This window comes from Lissotriton vulgaris, unplaced genomic scaffold, assembly GCF_964263255.1.
Source record: "Lissotriton vulgaris unplaced genomic scaffold, aLisVul1.2 SCAFFOLD_2338, whole genome shotgun sequence".
NCBI lineage: Eukaryota > Metazoa > Chordata > Amphibia > Caudata > Salamandridae > Lissotriton > Lissotriton vulgaris.
The window spans coordinates 314,635-330,639 of NW_028244678.1; the positions used below are offsets into that span (position 1 = coordinate 314,635).

Consider the following 16,005-nt stretch of genomic DNA (forward strand, 5'->3'; position numbering starts at 1 on the left):
GTATTTTGTTTATTATAATACAAAGGCTATTTTTGATATAACCTTGTGTGGAGTCTTTTCTTTGTGGTGGGCCTTGGGTGTTGTTGCTGGGGTGCGTGCGCAAATACTTAACTCATACCGCCTCCAAGTTTAGCCTAGACTGCTCGCGCCACGCTACCTAGAGGGCGAGTGGGGGTTGCCTTGGTGTGTGACTCCCCTGCCCTGACTTTAGAAATGGCGATCCCTGACTGACCTCGACGCGAGTCTTGGCCGGCCAGGGTCCCGTTTCTAACAGAATGTTTAAACAATGTCAAACATTCACCCCAGTACAGAGATCTGGGCCTCAATACATCGTTTTTTCCCCTCCCCATGTCATCCCATTTTAAACCCAGCCATATACAAATCAGTCTTGACCCTGCTCCCTATGGGAAAAGTCCAGTCCGAACTGCCGGGCAAGGTCTTCCCTGGACTTGAAACAAGCATCCTGGAACGGGTTTCAGGGTTTCACCCCTCATCAGTCAGGCTAGCTTGACTCCAGTGGCATGGAGAGCACTGGAGCCATGTCTGGGTATACCCATCCCACTTGGGTTGAAAAATGCAAAAAGAACAGATGATGAACAGAATGTTGAACAATATCAAACATTCACCCCAGTACAGAGATCTGAACCTAAATCCATAGTTTTTTTTTGCTCCCTATGGCATTTCCGTTTAAACCCAGCCACATGCGAATCATTCTTGACCCTGCTCCCTATGGGAACAGTCCAGCCCGAACTGCCAGGGCAGGTCCTTCCTGTCCTGGAAACAAGCATCCTGTGACCAGTTTTGGGGTTTCACCCCTCATCAGCCAGGCTAGCTTGACTCCAGTGACATGGAAAGTAAGGGACCCACGTCTGAGCATACCCATCCCACTCGGGGTGACAAATGCAAAAAGAACAACTGATGGACAGAATGTTGAACAATTTCAAACATTAATCCCAGTACAGAGATCTGGGCCTAAATCCATTGTTTTGTTGCTCCCATGCCATTCCAGTTTAAACCCAGCCATATGCAAATCAGTCTTGACCCTGCTCCCTATGGAACTGTCGGGCTCAACATGCCAGGCCTGGTCCTTCCTGGACAGCAAACGTTTCCGCACTCCAGCCACCATCTTTTTGTGTTTGCTGTGTTCGCCCTATGTGGCCAAGGGTTTGTCCAGACGTGGACCCCCTTGCTCTATGTGCCACAGGATTCAAGCTACAGTCAAACAATGGCCTTATCGGAAAAAGCAACATGAGAAGAAAAAGAGTCAGATTCACTCCACAGTTACGAGGTGAGGACAGCAGACAAGATTTCAAAACCAGAAGAGCAAGGCACATACACATAATTGCATTTCTGAAAATTTAGTTACTAGAAGTCAGTCTCAAACAACATTCTTAATTACACATTATATCGAAAACTCTTAATGCCAAAAATGCAGTTCTTCATCTGGTCTAGGAAGGTGGAGGAGTGATTGGCTTCAAGCTAGCCTGGCTGATGAGGGGTGAAACCTTGAAACTGGTCCCAGAATGCTTGTTTCATGCCCAGGGAGGACCTGGCCTGGCAGTTAGGGCTGGACTGTTCCTTTGAGAAACAGGGTCAAGACTGATTAGCATATGGCTCGGTCCAAACTGGGGTGGCATAGTGAGAAAAAGAATGATGATTAAACCCAGATCTGTGGCTGGGGTGAGTGGTTGAAATGTTTCAGCAATCTATCCATAATCTTGTTGTGTTTGTCCCAATTGTCAAGCACAGTCAGCCGACTTTCAACACATGCTTTGATCATTCCCAGATATTACTGGCTTTTGGTAGTCTTTACACACACTATTAGCCACAGTTATAGAGCTAACAACACTCCACTCATGGGAGTGGTTGAAAAATGTCAGCACTCCATCCATCATCTTGTTGTGTTTGCTATGTTCGCCCTAAGTGGTCAACATGGGACCCTTGCTCGCTGTGCCACTGGGTTGAAGCTATCCTGCCTGTTGAAGGGTGAAACCCCGAAACCAGCCCCAGGATGCTTGTTTCCAGTTCAGGGAGGACCTGGCCTGGCAGTTTGGGCTGAACTATTCCCATGAGGAAGAGGGTAACAAGACTGACTTCAATATATATGGCTGGGTCCAAACTGGGGTGGCATAGTAAGCAAACGAACGATGGATTAAACCCAGATCTGTGACTGGGGCTGAGTGGTTGAAATGTTTCAGCAATCTATCCATCATCTTGTTGTGTTTGTCCCAATTGTCAAGCACAGTCAGCCGACTTTCAACACATGCTTTGATCATTCCCAGATATTACTGGCTTTTGGTAGTCTATACACACACTATTAGCCACAGTTACAGAACCGAACTCCACTCATGGGAAGCTACAGCATTGGGCATTTTTCCAAGGAGAAAAATCCATAACGTTCGGGTTCACTTTGCAAATGTTGCCCTTCCTTCAGCCAAGCACATACTGACCATATGTTGGTGTGCACTAAAGCCCCTGTTCTTCCTCCAGTGGTGTTTAGCTTTGCTTCATTGGGGTGATCCAGAGATTTCTGTGTCGCACTGGGAAGAATTCCGAAGATCCGGAGATGCCCCTTAACAGCAGCCTGGGACACTGTGCTAACGCAATTTAAAGAGCACATGAACGAGTGGCCCTGTGCCCCTTGCATTGCTGTACTTCTCCTCAGCCTCAAGACTCGGCACCGGTCATGCCTCCTAGAGGTGCGCTCAGACCAGTGCATCCATCCTGTTCCTTCATCCGCCAGTCCATGCTTTCAGCTCATATATTACTTTCTGTTTCCCCCCTCTAAGTTTGACTTTCCTGACTTTAGATTTTCCTAACTTTATAAACCTCCTATTTTTCCATGATGAAGACCCCAAGGGGCAGATTTATGTTAACTGGCGCATCCCCAGGGATGCGCCAGTTAACATGCGCCACAACTCCGCCAGCCATGGTGCGCTGCATTTATAATGCGGCGCACCATGGTGCAAAAACGGCACAGATGCGTGACACATCTGTGCCGGAAATGTGGCGCATTGCTGGAGTTGCGTCGCAAGCGCGACGCAGCTCCAGCAAGGCTCGGGGGTGCCCATGCTGCGTCAAGACCTACGCCTGCTTCAAGCAGGCGCAGGCTTTTGACGCAGCATTGGCTTAAAAGTGACTGAGTGAAATCTCATAGATTTCACTCATCCACTTTTGCAAGGCGCACCTGCCCCGGAACGCCCACCCTGCGCCGGAACGCCCACAAGCGGCGCAGGGCTTTACAACGTGACGCATCTGCCTAGATGCGTCACGTTGTAAATCGTTCGTAGGGATGCGCCACGTTTACGCCGCCTTGCGTGACGCAACAGCGGCGTAAACGTGGCGCAAGGGCCTCATAAATCTGCCCCCAAATATTTACTGATACGGTATCTAAACTGACGTAGCCAACTATTTAAGACTAAAAGCTCTAAGATAATAGAGGCATTGAAATTAATTCATGTTGTGTATTATATGCTTTGTATTACAACTCTAAATAAATGAATCTCTCCGTGTAATATCACTCTAATGAATTAATCTCTCTTAATATATATACTGCAAAAAAACGTGTTGAATTGTATTACTGTAGTGCAGAGCATTAAGTAATCTAAAAACCTAATAAAAATTTGAAACGTAATTAAATACTGATTACTTTGTTTCCCGATTGTTCCACATTTTGCTAGCGTCAAAGCACTAATTAGAAGTATCTGCATCTCTTGAATAACTGTTAACAAAAGCTAAATGGCGGCACAAAAATACAAGAGGGGCCCCAACTACTGTGCTTTCAAAAATTGGACACTGACAATGGTATGAACACAGATACTCTTTGAGCATTACAGCATGCTATTCAGTTAGAACCTCAAGTAGCTGAAAGTAGGAAAAACTCCCGCTCCCCTGGACTGCAATTTTGGTTTTCAGTTTTGCCCTGAACTGAAAACCTGCCCTGAGCGCCGGGCCAGGCAAGTCCCCTCTCTTAACAAGCATTTGCAATGCAATAGGTCTCGCAATAGAAAAGTTTGAGCTTTTGGTGTGTAAAATTTAAATATTTTTTAATTATTGTTTATGTTTTTCAAAATATAAAAGTATTAATTTTGTTATTAGAAATGCCAATAGTTATAAAGTTAGCAAATGTTACATCTATAGCATTAGTAAAGGTACATGTTTAGTTTCCCCCTGTCTTACATGTATTGATCTGACAAATCACAATGTTTTAACAAGAACAGAAGTGAAAACATTTAAAATCTTTTTATGACATTTGTAATAAAGCTTGAAACATTGACAGTAAATATTTGAACCAGTTGTTGTTGAATGGTTGCACAGATTGATGCTGTTGTGGCGCTGAGTGATGTTGTTTTGGGGACAAGTGATGCTGTGGCGTTCAGTGATGCTGTTGTAGCGCATAGTGATGTTGTGGTGCCCCTGAGTGGTGTTGTGGTGGTGCTGAGTGGTGCTGTGGTGGTGCTGAGTGGTGCTGTGGTGGTGCTGAGTGGTGCTGTGGTGGTGCTGAGTGGTGCTGTGGTGGTGTTGAGTGATGCTGTAGTGGTGCTGAGTAATGTTGTGGTGGTGCTGAGTGGTGCTGTGGTGGTGCTGAGTGATAATGTGGTGGTGCTGAGTGATAATGTGGTGGTGCTGACTGGTGCTGTGGTGGTGCTGAGTGATGCTGTGCGGGCGATGGTTGATGCTGTGGTGGTGCTGAGTGATGCTGGGGTGGTGCTGAGTGGTGTTGTGGTGGTGCTGAGTGGTGCTATGGTGGTGCTGTGGTGGTGCTGAGTGATGCTGTGGTGGTGCTGAATGATGCTGTGGTGGTGCTGAGTGATGCTGTAGTGGTGCTGAGTGGTGCTGTGGTGGTGCTGAGTGATGCTGTGGTGGTGCTGAGTGATGCTGTGGTGGTGCAGAGTGATGATGTGGTGGTGCCGAGTGATGCTGTAGTGGTGCTGAGTGGTGCTGTGGTGGTGCTGAGTGGTGCTGTGGTGGTGCTGAGTGATGCTGTGGTGGTGCTGAGTGATGCTGTGGTGATGCTGAGTGATAATGTGGTGGTGCTGAGTGGTGCTGTGGTGGTGCTGAGTGGTGCTGTGGTGGTGCTGAGTGATGCTGTAGTGGTGCTGAGTGATGCTGTGGTGATGCTGTGGTGATGTTGAGTGATAATGTGGTAGAGCTGAGTGATGCTGGGGTAGCGCTGATTGATAATGTGGTGGTGCTGAGTGATGCTGGGGTAGCGCTGACTGATGATGAGGTAATGCTGAGTGGTGCTGGGGTGGCGCTGGTTGATGCTGTGGTGGTGCTGAGTGATAATGTGGTGGTGCTGAGTGGTGCTGTGGTGGTGCTGAGTGGTGCTATGGTGGTGCTGAGTGATGCTGTGGTGGTGCTGAGTGATGCTGTGGTGGTGCTGAGTGGGGCTGTGGAGGTGCTGAGTGATGATGTGGTGGTGCTGAGTGATGCATGTAACATTTGCTAACTTTATAACTATTGGCATTTCTAATAACAGAGTGTGCTGAGTGGTGCTGCGGTGGTGCTGAGTGGTGCTGTGGTGGTGCTGAGTGATGCTGGGGTAGCGCTGAGTGATAATGTGGTGGTGCTGAGTGATGCTAGGGTAGCGCTGAGTGATGTTGGGATAGCGCTGAGTGATGCTGGGGTAGCGCTGAGTGATGCTGGGGTAGCGCTGAGTGATGCTGCAGCAGTTATGTCATACAGGGACACATTCTTTTGTTGCAAGCAAGGGGTGAGTAAGTGATTTGCGTTGAATCACAGGATGTTCAGCAGACGTCCAAAGCCCTGAGCCAGCAATTCTGAGAGTTAAGCCACACCCTGTCTTGGTTCTATAATGACAGCCAGAGCAGAGAGCGAGAGAGAGGGGGCTTGTACCTGGCTTAGATGCTTGGTATGTTGGGCAGGTCAGTGTTTTAGGGTATAACTTACGGCGACAAGCCCTTAGCCGTGGGCTGCACGCATGCCCCTAGAATTATGTTCTGACTTTTCTGCATTTCTTGATGGGGACACAGATTAAGTCGCCGACCCTTTTAATATCTTTCCCCTGCCATATAAAGATGTGTTTACCAAGTCCCACGCTGTTTAAATGTAAACTATGTAAGTATGCTTCAGCTCACAAGTATGAATCCGCGCAAGGCCAGCTCTGCCTACCATCCTTCAGCGCACGCTAAGTTGGGATTTAGTCCAGTTATTCGCAGCGCTTAGCATTTGTAAACTTGCGAAGTGAGGCTGTGGTCACGGTCTGTATTATTTTCAGTTCTTAGAAACAACAGCAGTGCGCAATTTAGCGCTATATAAAATCAAGGAGCTAGATTTATCAAGAAGCAATTCCCATGGGAAGTCGGCTTTTAAAGCAGATACCTGTGTTTTCCCACAAGGAAATGTCCCCTTAAACTGTGATGTTTGTGTTTTTCACTCCGATGTGGAAATCAGTGGAATTCTTCGCCTGGTTTCCATGGGAATGCAGTAATCCTCCCTGTCCGTGGACAGCTGATAAGATTTCACCGGGTGCTCGTGGCTGGAGGTGGGTAGACTTTGCTCGCTCGTGCACACGCCTGGGGCGAGGCAGATTCTAAAGTACACACCCTGCTCGTTGCGTCTAGGCCCCAGACATTCTTTCGCAGTTACAAATGAACGTACCTTGTAATGAGACTTAACAAGTGGATTTGTAAGAGTTAAAAAAAACTAGAGTCAGTGAGAGCTGTGCCCAACGGACGGTTGTATGTGTAGTGTCCTGGCGAGATGGTGAGCTAGGTGTGTTTGAAAAGAAGGTAGGCACTATACTTCTGTGAGGGCAGGATCTGAAGCTGGGGAGAGAGAGTGCAAGTTGCCTAAAGAATTGGAGTTTGTAGTATTTCTTTCAAACATGCCCCTAGAATTACTGAGTCCCACGCTGTTTAAATGTAAAGCGACGTGCCTCGCGCGGCAGCAGGAACGGACGGTTGTATGTATAGTGTCCTGGCGAGATGGTGAGCTAGGCGTGTATGAAAAGAAGGTAGGCTCTATACTGTTAAAATGTGGAATTTCAAACCATTCATTAAGCAGGATGGCTCCGTCTAGTGGTCCTTGTGCAGTGTGTACGGAGCCATGTGGTATGATGTGATATATTTTCTGCCGACGTGCAGTGTAAAGTCCAGTAGCTTTGCTAATACATGTTTATGTGATCGAATCTGGAGTGATAGGGTATGCTGGGTTGTTTTTGGGGTTGACGACTGGGAGGAAAGTGTGAAGAAACCTGGCGGGAGGATCCTATTTGAAATGCTAACTTTGTTCAGCTGTGCATGGATGTGTTTCGAGGTCGTAGATGGTTGGTGTGAGTCAGAGGCCGAGACAGTAAGGTATCATGCAGATGAGGCGAATTATAACTGAAAGGGGACAGGAAAATGAAAGCAGCAGAAGGAAAAAGACAGGAGGGAGGAAAAAGGTGTAGAGAAAGGAAGGTGAAGGAGGAAGACAGTCGGAAACGAGGACGGAGGAGGGGAGGGGGTGATTAGACTTAAGAGGAGAGGCAGGAGAATGAGAAGGAAGGAAACGAGGACGGTGGAGGGGAAGGGGTGAGTAGACTTAAGAGGAGAGGCAGGAGGATGAGAAGGAGTAGAGAAGGGTGGGAGGGAATTAAAGTGGGAACAGCTAAAGGAACAAGGTTTGGAGATGGTGGACAGAGAAAACTGCAGGACGAGCACTGGGGGAAGGCTATTAAATGAAGTGGGCGGAGAGGAGCCGAAGCAAAACAAGCGGCCGGGGGGCATGAAGCGGATCACAGTGAAAGAAGTGTAATTAGGGGGAGGAGAAATGAGGCCGGGTGTGCTGGGGGGAGTAGAGATGCGAGTCCCGGCCTGCGGCCATGAAAAGTGAAGTGAATAAGGCTCGGTCTGCGTCCCCTGCAGCATGCACGAGGGAAGAAAGGCTGGCACTGGCAACCTGTCGGCTCTTGTAAGCTCACAAAACACACACATTACGAGCTCCTGGAAAAGGAAGTGACGCATTAATACAGTGAGTAACAATAGGGGAAAAGGAGAGAATAAACATAGAGCGTAAGTGAGCGAGAGGAGAGGAAGACGGGGGTAAACACTGAAGTGTAAAGGAGAGGGGGGCATGAAAAGGAAGAGGATGACATGTGGCTCGGGTCTGATGCAATTATGCGAGGCAGCCTGGTTGGGGAGTGCAGGGGGGGGCGGGGAGGGAAGCCTGTGGGAGGGAAGCCTGTGGGAGGCTGATGCCTTTGATGTGAGACCAGGGGGGAGTAGAAATGCGAGTCACGGCCTGCGGCTGTGAAAAGTGAAGTGAATAAGGCTCGGTCTGCGTCCCCTGCAGCGTGCACGAGGGAAGGAAGGCTGGCACTGGCAACCTGTCGGCTCATGTAAGCTCACAAAACACACGCATTACGAGCTCGTGGAAAAGGAAGTGACGCATTCATATAGTGAGTAACAATAGGGGAAAAGGAGAGAATAAACACAGAGCATAAGTGAGCGAGAGGAGAGGAAGACGGGGGTAAACACTGAAGTGTAAAGGAGAGGGGGGCATGAAAAGGAAGAGGATGACATGTGGCTCGGGTCTGATGCAATTATGCGAGGCAGCCTGGTTGGGGAGTGCAGGGGGGGGCGGGGAGGGAAGCCTGTGGGAGGGAAGCCTGTGGGAGGCTGATGCCTTTGATGTGAGACCAGGGGGGAGTAGAAATGCGAGTCACGGCCTGCGGCTGTGAAAAGTGAAGTGAATAAGGCTCGGTCTGCGTCCCCTGCAGCGTGCACGAGGGAAGGAAGGCTGGCACTGGCAACCTGTCGGCTCATGTAAGCTCACAAAACACACGCATTACGAGCTCGTGGAAAAGGAAGTGACGCATTCATATAGTGAGTAACAATAGGGGAAAAGGAGAGAATAAACACAGAGCATAAGTGAGCGAGAGGAGAGGAAGACGGGGGTAAACACTGAAGTGTAAAGGAGAGGGGGGCATGAAAAGGAAGTGGATGACATGTGGCTCGGGTCTGACGCAATTATGTGAGGCAGCCTGGTTGGGGAGTGCAGGCGGGGGGCGGGGGGCGGGGAGGGAAGCCTGTGGGAGGGAAGCCTGTGGGAGGGAAGCCTGTGGGAGGCTGATGCCTTTGATATGAGACCAGGGGGTCTCATATATATAGAGATGCGAGTCACGGCCTGCGGCTGTGAAAAGTTAAGTGAATAATTAGGGGAGGAGAACTGGCAGAGGCCGACCGAGCGCACGCTGGGGAAGCCTGTGGGAGGGAGGCTGATGCCTTTCATGTGGGGAAATGCGCGTGCTTGTGGTCACGTGATTCACGTGAAATGTTGGAAATCCGCTTTTTGGGAGCCTTGGGTTTAAGTCTTGGTTTGACGGCATTAGACTCGCATATTCATTCCTCACGGAATGGAATAGGCGAGACCTGCTGGGAGGGAAGCCTGTGGGAGGGAAGCCTGAGGGAGGCTGATGCCTTTGATGTGAGACCAGGGGGAAGTAGAGATGCGTGAAAAGTTAAGTGAATAATTAGGAGAGGAGAACTGGCAGAGGCCGGCCGAGCGCACGCTGGGGAAGCCTGTGGGAGGGAGGCTGATGCCTTTCATGTGGGGAAATGTGCGTGCTTGTGGTCACGTGATTCACGTGAACTGTTGGAAATCCGCTTTTTGGGAGCCTTGGGTTTAAGTCTTGGTTTGACGGCATTAGACTCGCATATTCATTCCATGCGGAATGGAATAGGCGAGACCTAATAACATTTAAATCTCTTCCAGATCCAGCTGAAATGTAAGCTTATCCGGCAGCCAATTTACAGCTATGCGCGATAAAAAGGTGCTATTTGAAGATTAGCAGCAGCGTTTAGGGAAGGGGAATACTGTCCCCTCACTTACTCGCAGTGCCTCAGTCATGTTTGGCAGTGTAAGGGGAGGTGAAAAGAGACACGGACCTCCGTGAATCAATCTGCTTGAACTGCACGGGTGCCAGGTCGACACAGTAAAACCTCTGGCCCAAGCCCCAGAAGGTCACTGTTGCCTGCAGTTAAGAAAGTCCACAATCCATGCCACCTGCAAAATTAGTGGGTTCATGCTATATCCTTTCTCTTGCTATCATGTTACAGCTTGCACAGAAAATATTAGAGACACGTCCTCACTGTCATATATCGTTGTGCCTGAGATAACAGTCTGAGCCGTTTGGCAGATCCACATTCGGAACACTGACTCAAACTACTCAGAGGAAACTCACCAAACAAGATTAGCAAACATTAACAAGCATTTGCAATGCAATCGGTCTCGCATTTGCCAACGTTAGAGCTATTGGCATTGTAAATTATAATGTTTTTTACTTATTTGTTTTGTTTGCAGTGGAGAAACGTAGCAGGTAAAGCAGCTGGCTTTGGAATTGGTAAACTAAGTTTGAGTTTTAGCTTGATTACTCGTATTGTGTTGTGACAGGTGTGGATGTATGTCAGTACAACAGGATCTTTTAGATCGCTGTACTTTACAACGCGGTTATTACAACGCAAGTCGTTACAACGACTTGCGTTGGAGGGCGCGGATTGAGGAATATTATAATTTTATATTCCAACACCAGTCCACGTAACAGTAGGGAAGGTGTTGGAATATAAAATTACAATATTCCTTAACCAACAGCGCCATCCACCGCAAGTCGTAGTAACAACTTGCGTTGTAATGGCAGCGTGGTAAAGGTCGTGCGGTGTAAACACTGCGTTGTAAACGACGTTTACCGGCAGGTGTAGTAGTTTAGCTCTTGGTCTGTTGAGCATTATGTCTGGGTATGCATACTACTTATGGTGTATGTTCTAAATGAAATCTCTCAAACCAAGGGTGCCATTAAGTGTGTGTGGAAGAATGCTAGTGGCTAAGCTCTGAGACAACCCCTGCCTGCTATTTCCTTTGGAGAAAGAAGCTTCAAAGAGAATGAGAGCAGCACTGGAGGGTGCTTTGCCTATACATGGCAAAGGATGTATGCCTCTACTTAAGATCTGTCAAGGTAGAGGTACCATCTAGTATACATTGAATAATGCAATGCGCATGGCAAAAAGGCACCAGGGAACACATAGTAGTCAAGTCAAGTCAAAACTTCTTTATTCGGTTTCAGCTTTAAAAACCATAAAAGTACAATTTCATGTTCAGCTCATTTAAAACAAACCGATATAAATATATAAAAACATTAAAAGATCAATATAGTGATACATAAACTTCGTGGTACATTCACCAATTGATAAAGTGCAAGTGAAACAGTATATATCGCTGTGAGCATAAGACATTATTCTCAGTATTTCCAAATTCCCTGATTAAAATAGTGCAAGACAATTTACTGCGCTAGGATAGATTTTCCCTATTTTTAACGCAAAACTTCAAAAACCTGGCGATGTTTTCTGCCATAAATGTAGTCTCCACTAATTGCAAAGCAATATAGGCGGGATGACATCTTCTTAATCCCAGATGTTTTAGTAGTGGGAACAACCAGTGAGTCCTAGGCTCCTTGTAAAATTTGCAAAAAGAACAGTGTGCATGGTGGATTGAGTAGAGGTTTCATCACATGGGCAGATGGTTAGAGGTTTAGCCCAAGTATTCGCCTCTGGAAATGAGACCAAGTGGTGGAATATGTTCCACCTAAAGCGGGTTAGCAGGAATCTGTCGTAAGCCTTTTGCTCAAACATTAAGTAAGGCTGAATAGCCACAGTAGTTTGTATTAGTAGTGCGTGTTGGACAGATGGTTTGCTTGCCTCACTAGCAAGCCTAAGCTGCTCTAAATGGTTCAGATATAGTTTTTTAAAATCTTTCCTTGGTATTTCAATTATTGTCAATGGAGATTGATAATATTTTCCCAGTCCTAAATCGTGCAGGAATTTTTTGATGTACATGAGCCATTTGATTTTACACCCATTTTCAAGGGAAAGACAATCCTCTAAAAGCCCTCGGCTCAAAACTGTGGTATCAGAGGACCAGATACGGTGCCACAAGAGTATCGGTTGAAGCTTTACTATGTCAGTTATGTATGTTAGGCCAAGCATAGTATAAACAGAGAGGAGTCAGTGGTTGGCAAAGTTGTGCTCACAGGCGACATGAGACTGTGCAACGGTGCAAAATTATACAAACTGTGTTGCATCCCTAATGCTGCACCAAGTGGCAGTGCTTGCCCTGGAGGACCAAAGGTTCCAGCACCCTGGGCAGCTGCATATGTATGGCACAGGGCGCCTGCCTCAGCACAAGATCCTTTAAAATGCAACTGGCATTCTGGTTGTCAGTCACACCCTCCATAGGAAGTCGTTGTTAGAGGGCGTGAAGAGTTGGGGGATAGGAGGGGGACAGACGGGGGTCAAAGCTGTGCATGCATGTAGAACAGGATGCCTATCTGTTCACTGGACTTCTGAGGAAGTGTCAGTAGCACTTCTACGTGGAGCACAGGGGGGGGGGGGCAGTGACTGCCCGGACGGAGAGGACACACTGAATGTAACAAACAAATAATGGGGATAATGTGCACATGAATGGCATCATGTAGTGGGTGCATGAGATCCCACAGGGCTGTGGTATTTGCACTGATAGCCCAGCTCTCAGCCACATACTGCACAGGCTGCACTCACCCGTCGAGGCAGGCACAGGGGTAAACCAATTGGCATGCATCTGCTGCTGATTCAGCAGTTGGTGCATGCTGGAGGATGGACAACACTGACAGGAAAGCGGAGAGCACAAAAACAGAAGACCTGTTCTGCCACAGATCAGGTGTGCCCTGGGCTTACATGCCACCGCTGTGCAACCAGAGACATTGAAGAGGCGCTGCCTCATATGGTAAAAAGACGCACACAGGGCACAACCCAGCCCAAAACTCTGTCACTCGCCAGGTGAGTTTTTTCCCGCAAGAAGGGGAAAAATGTCGCCCATTTGTGCATGAAATAGCCCAATCTGGCAACAGTGCTGGCAGGGTGATTTGGAGGCTGGAGTGGCAATCCTTCCTATTGTTCAGATGATGCATGGTTTTCGGCGGTCTAAAGCACCAAAGATGCTGCTTTCCTGCAGCTCTATATCAACTCAGCGGAAGTCTCAGCTGTAGTGACACTAAAATAATACTAATGATGCTGAGAGAGACCAGGAGCTCAGGGAAAAGCTGATACGGCACTCCCTGATTTTATGTGCATGTTGTTAAAAGGCATGCAGACTTCAAATAAAAATATTTGTTCCGACTTCAAAAGTGTGCAGTAACCTCCACCCTGAAACTGAAACTAATTGCAGTAATCATACCGCTTGATAACCGCCAATTCTATCAAACGTCCGGGGGTCTCAAAACCACAGCAAGCTTGGTGCAGGGGTAATTTAAAGAGGCAGCACCCTGCATATAACTGTGAACATTGTTAAAAGTATCGGCAGAGGAGAAAAGGGTTAACAGAACGCCACATGCTGCTGCCCGAAGTAAACAGAGGCAGCCAACAGGTGGGTGCTGGTGGTGGGGGGGGGGGGCACCCCATGTGGAGATACAGCACTCCCTACTTATTTATTAAGTTTTGATCTGCCCTGAGAGTGTGTGTCATTAAAAGGGCTGCAGTCTTCAAATAACAAGCACAGGGGAGGAGGAGGCAGCCGCAGTGAGGAGACAGAGTGAGCGGCAGCATCAGGTTAGCATCAGAGAGTAGGGAGAGGAGAGTAAGAGAGGGAGCCATCGTGGGCAAGTTCCTGAGCCTAAACAAGCAACAATCAAAAAAGAGTGCTTGTAAAGTAATACATTACATAAAGAGTAAGAGCATATGTAAATGGGGCAGTCCTCATAGGAGGTTATAAAAGTAGAGAAGAAGGGACTACTGAGCATATTATCCAAAGAAAAGCAGCCATTTACGAAGGACAGTAAAAGGAGCCATTTGGAATAGGTGGGCCGTGCTTAAAGCCCATATTCTACATACAGCATGTCTTGAAGAGACAGCGCATGCGCTGCCTAGGCGAGACCTAAAAAACACTTGTTCCCACTTAGAGCCCATACCAAACAGGCCAGTAAACAGTAGAAATCACTCGTCCCTGGAAAAAAACAGCTTGACTTTGATAGCAGGCAAGTGCATTTTTAGAGCCTAATTGATGTTCATTGTTGGCACATTATAGTGGCCCCTGTAGATGGGGGATTGGTTTTGACTGGTTGTATATAATGATATCACATGAGCTACTGTGAAAGAACTGCTTGCTGTTAGCTGCCTATCTGTAATATCCTGATAGGGGGCTGCAGTCTCCTGACAGTGTCTGCTGTGATAGGGGTCCTAGCATTGGCTGGTTCTTTGTGAAGTATCGATTGGGGCTCCAGTGTGACCGGGGCAGTGCTTGGTCCTTGATTATTGTTACAGATATTCTGGTAGCTATTCCTGTTGAAAACAAGGACTTGTCATTTACAGAAATACTCTAATAGTAGATCAGTTGGAAGTTATTATCTTTCTGCTGCTTGTCATCAGATATCTTGATCTGAAAATCCTTTCAAAGAAAGTGTTAGTATGATTTTTGAAAGTTAGTACATGTGCAGGTGACCAATGTCTCCTTAGTAACTCTTACCTTCCTTGAAGACTGTTTTTGCATTTGCTGCAATGATTAGCATGAAGATAGTAGCAAGAGACATGCTGCTCACTCTGTAGTTCATGCTGTAGATTCTGAAAGAGAGTTTTTAATAGAGACGTGTGATGGTTGATTTTTTAAAGTTAGAAGCAATGACAGTAAAAACCCAATTTACAGCTCTTACAGTGGATAAGAAGAATCACTTTTATAAAGATGAAGGGCCTGATGTACTAAACATTTTAGTAGCCAGAAATCCTCCTATTTGCAACATCAGAGGGCTTGCAACTGCTATAAAGGCAGACTGCTAAACCTATTTTAGGATCAGTAAAGATTTAGCAACTCTTAAAGTGGGTTTAGAAATAGATACCAAATTGCATTGCAGAAGGGGCGAGTTGAGGGTGCCCATTCCAATTAGCAATTCAGTACCCTATGTATCAATGGTCTGCAACCAGAATTCTGTTGCAAACCATTGATAACTGATTCACAAAGGGAAAGGGTTCCCCTTTAGACCCTTCCACATTCGGAAATTGGTGTGACAGCTTTAGGGATGGTAGTCATTGGTCAGGGGACAACACCTAGCTCTTATTGAAGGTTTTCAAACCTGAAAAGCTTTTTGAGAGCAGCCCTGTTTCCTTTAAAGAATCAACTTGTCTTAAAAATAAAATACAATTAAAAATGTTTTCAAATTTGAAGTATTTTTTTTTTGATAATCAAATTTATTGTTTTTCGAGCACATTGAATGAGTCAGCAAAAGCACGGAGGACCAAAGATCAATTACATTCTTGTGAGCATAGCATCCCATGGTTTCATACCCCATAAGATATACAAAGTAAGGAGGCGATTCAATCCGAACCCTCCACAGTATCCAACCACTTCCCACACACCCTGCAGTATTTTTTAGGACGTCCTCTCCCCATCAAAGGGCTTTCTCCTGGGTCGCGCACCTGTCCACCCCCCTTCGCCACCTCCCAAGGTCCGGTGGGTCAGGACATTTCCATGCCGCTTCTATGTCACTCTTGGCGACAATCATAGCTGTGTTAAAGAACATCCTATCATTTCTGGACCCGTCCAGCCCGTCCGTGATCACCGGAACTGAATGACGTGGGTCATGGGGAGCACCCCACCCCAGGACCTCCGTAAGCTCCTCCTCAATGGCCCTCAAAATCGCTACAGGCTGGGACAGGATCAAATCACATGAAAAAAATCAGCCGGAACATGGTTACATCTCGTATATGACGGGTCCGGGCGCGGGCCTGCTCGTGGAGGCGCAGGGGAGTGAGGTAAGCTGCATGTAAGTAGTAGAGTTGGATCAGCTTAAGTTTGGCGGAGGCGGTGACCATCCTGGGTGCCATGAGGGCGTTGCGTCAGTTCACCTCAACGAGGGAGCCCACCCACTCTACCCATTGGTCCCTCAACTTGTCCAGGGAATAGGGGGTGTTGTTGACTAAGGTGCGGTATATGCGGGAGATACCCCCCTTACCCAGGTCTTCCAGCATAGTCTGCGCCTCGAAA

General features: G+C 47.3%; 1 protein-coding gene across 1 annotated transcript in view; it reads right to left on the minus strand.

The window, feature by feature from the left end:
• The window catches only part of LOC147667169 (integrin beta-7-like), a gene marked incomplete at its 3' end in the record, with an annotated part of 287,301 nt that extends 272,717 nt beyond the window's left edge, over positions 1-14,584 (minus strand). The window contains exon 1 of the mRNA XM_086948877.1: positions 14,494-14,584. Within this exon, the coding sequence (XP_086805003.1) occupies positions 14,494-14,578 (85 nt within the window). The remainder of the gene's footprint in view (positions 1-14,493) is intronic.
• Positions 14,585-16,005: the final 1,421 nt, after the last annotated feature.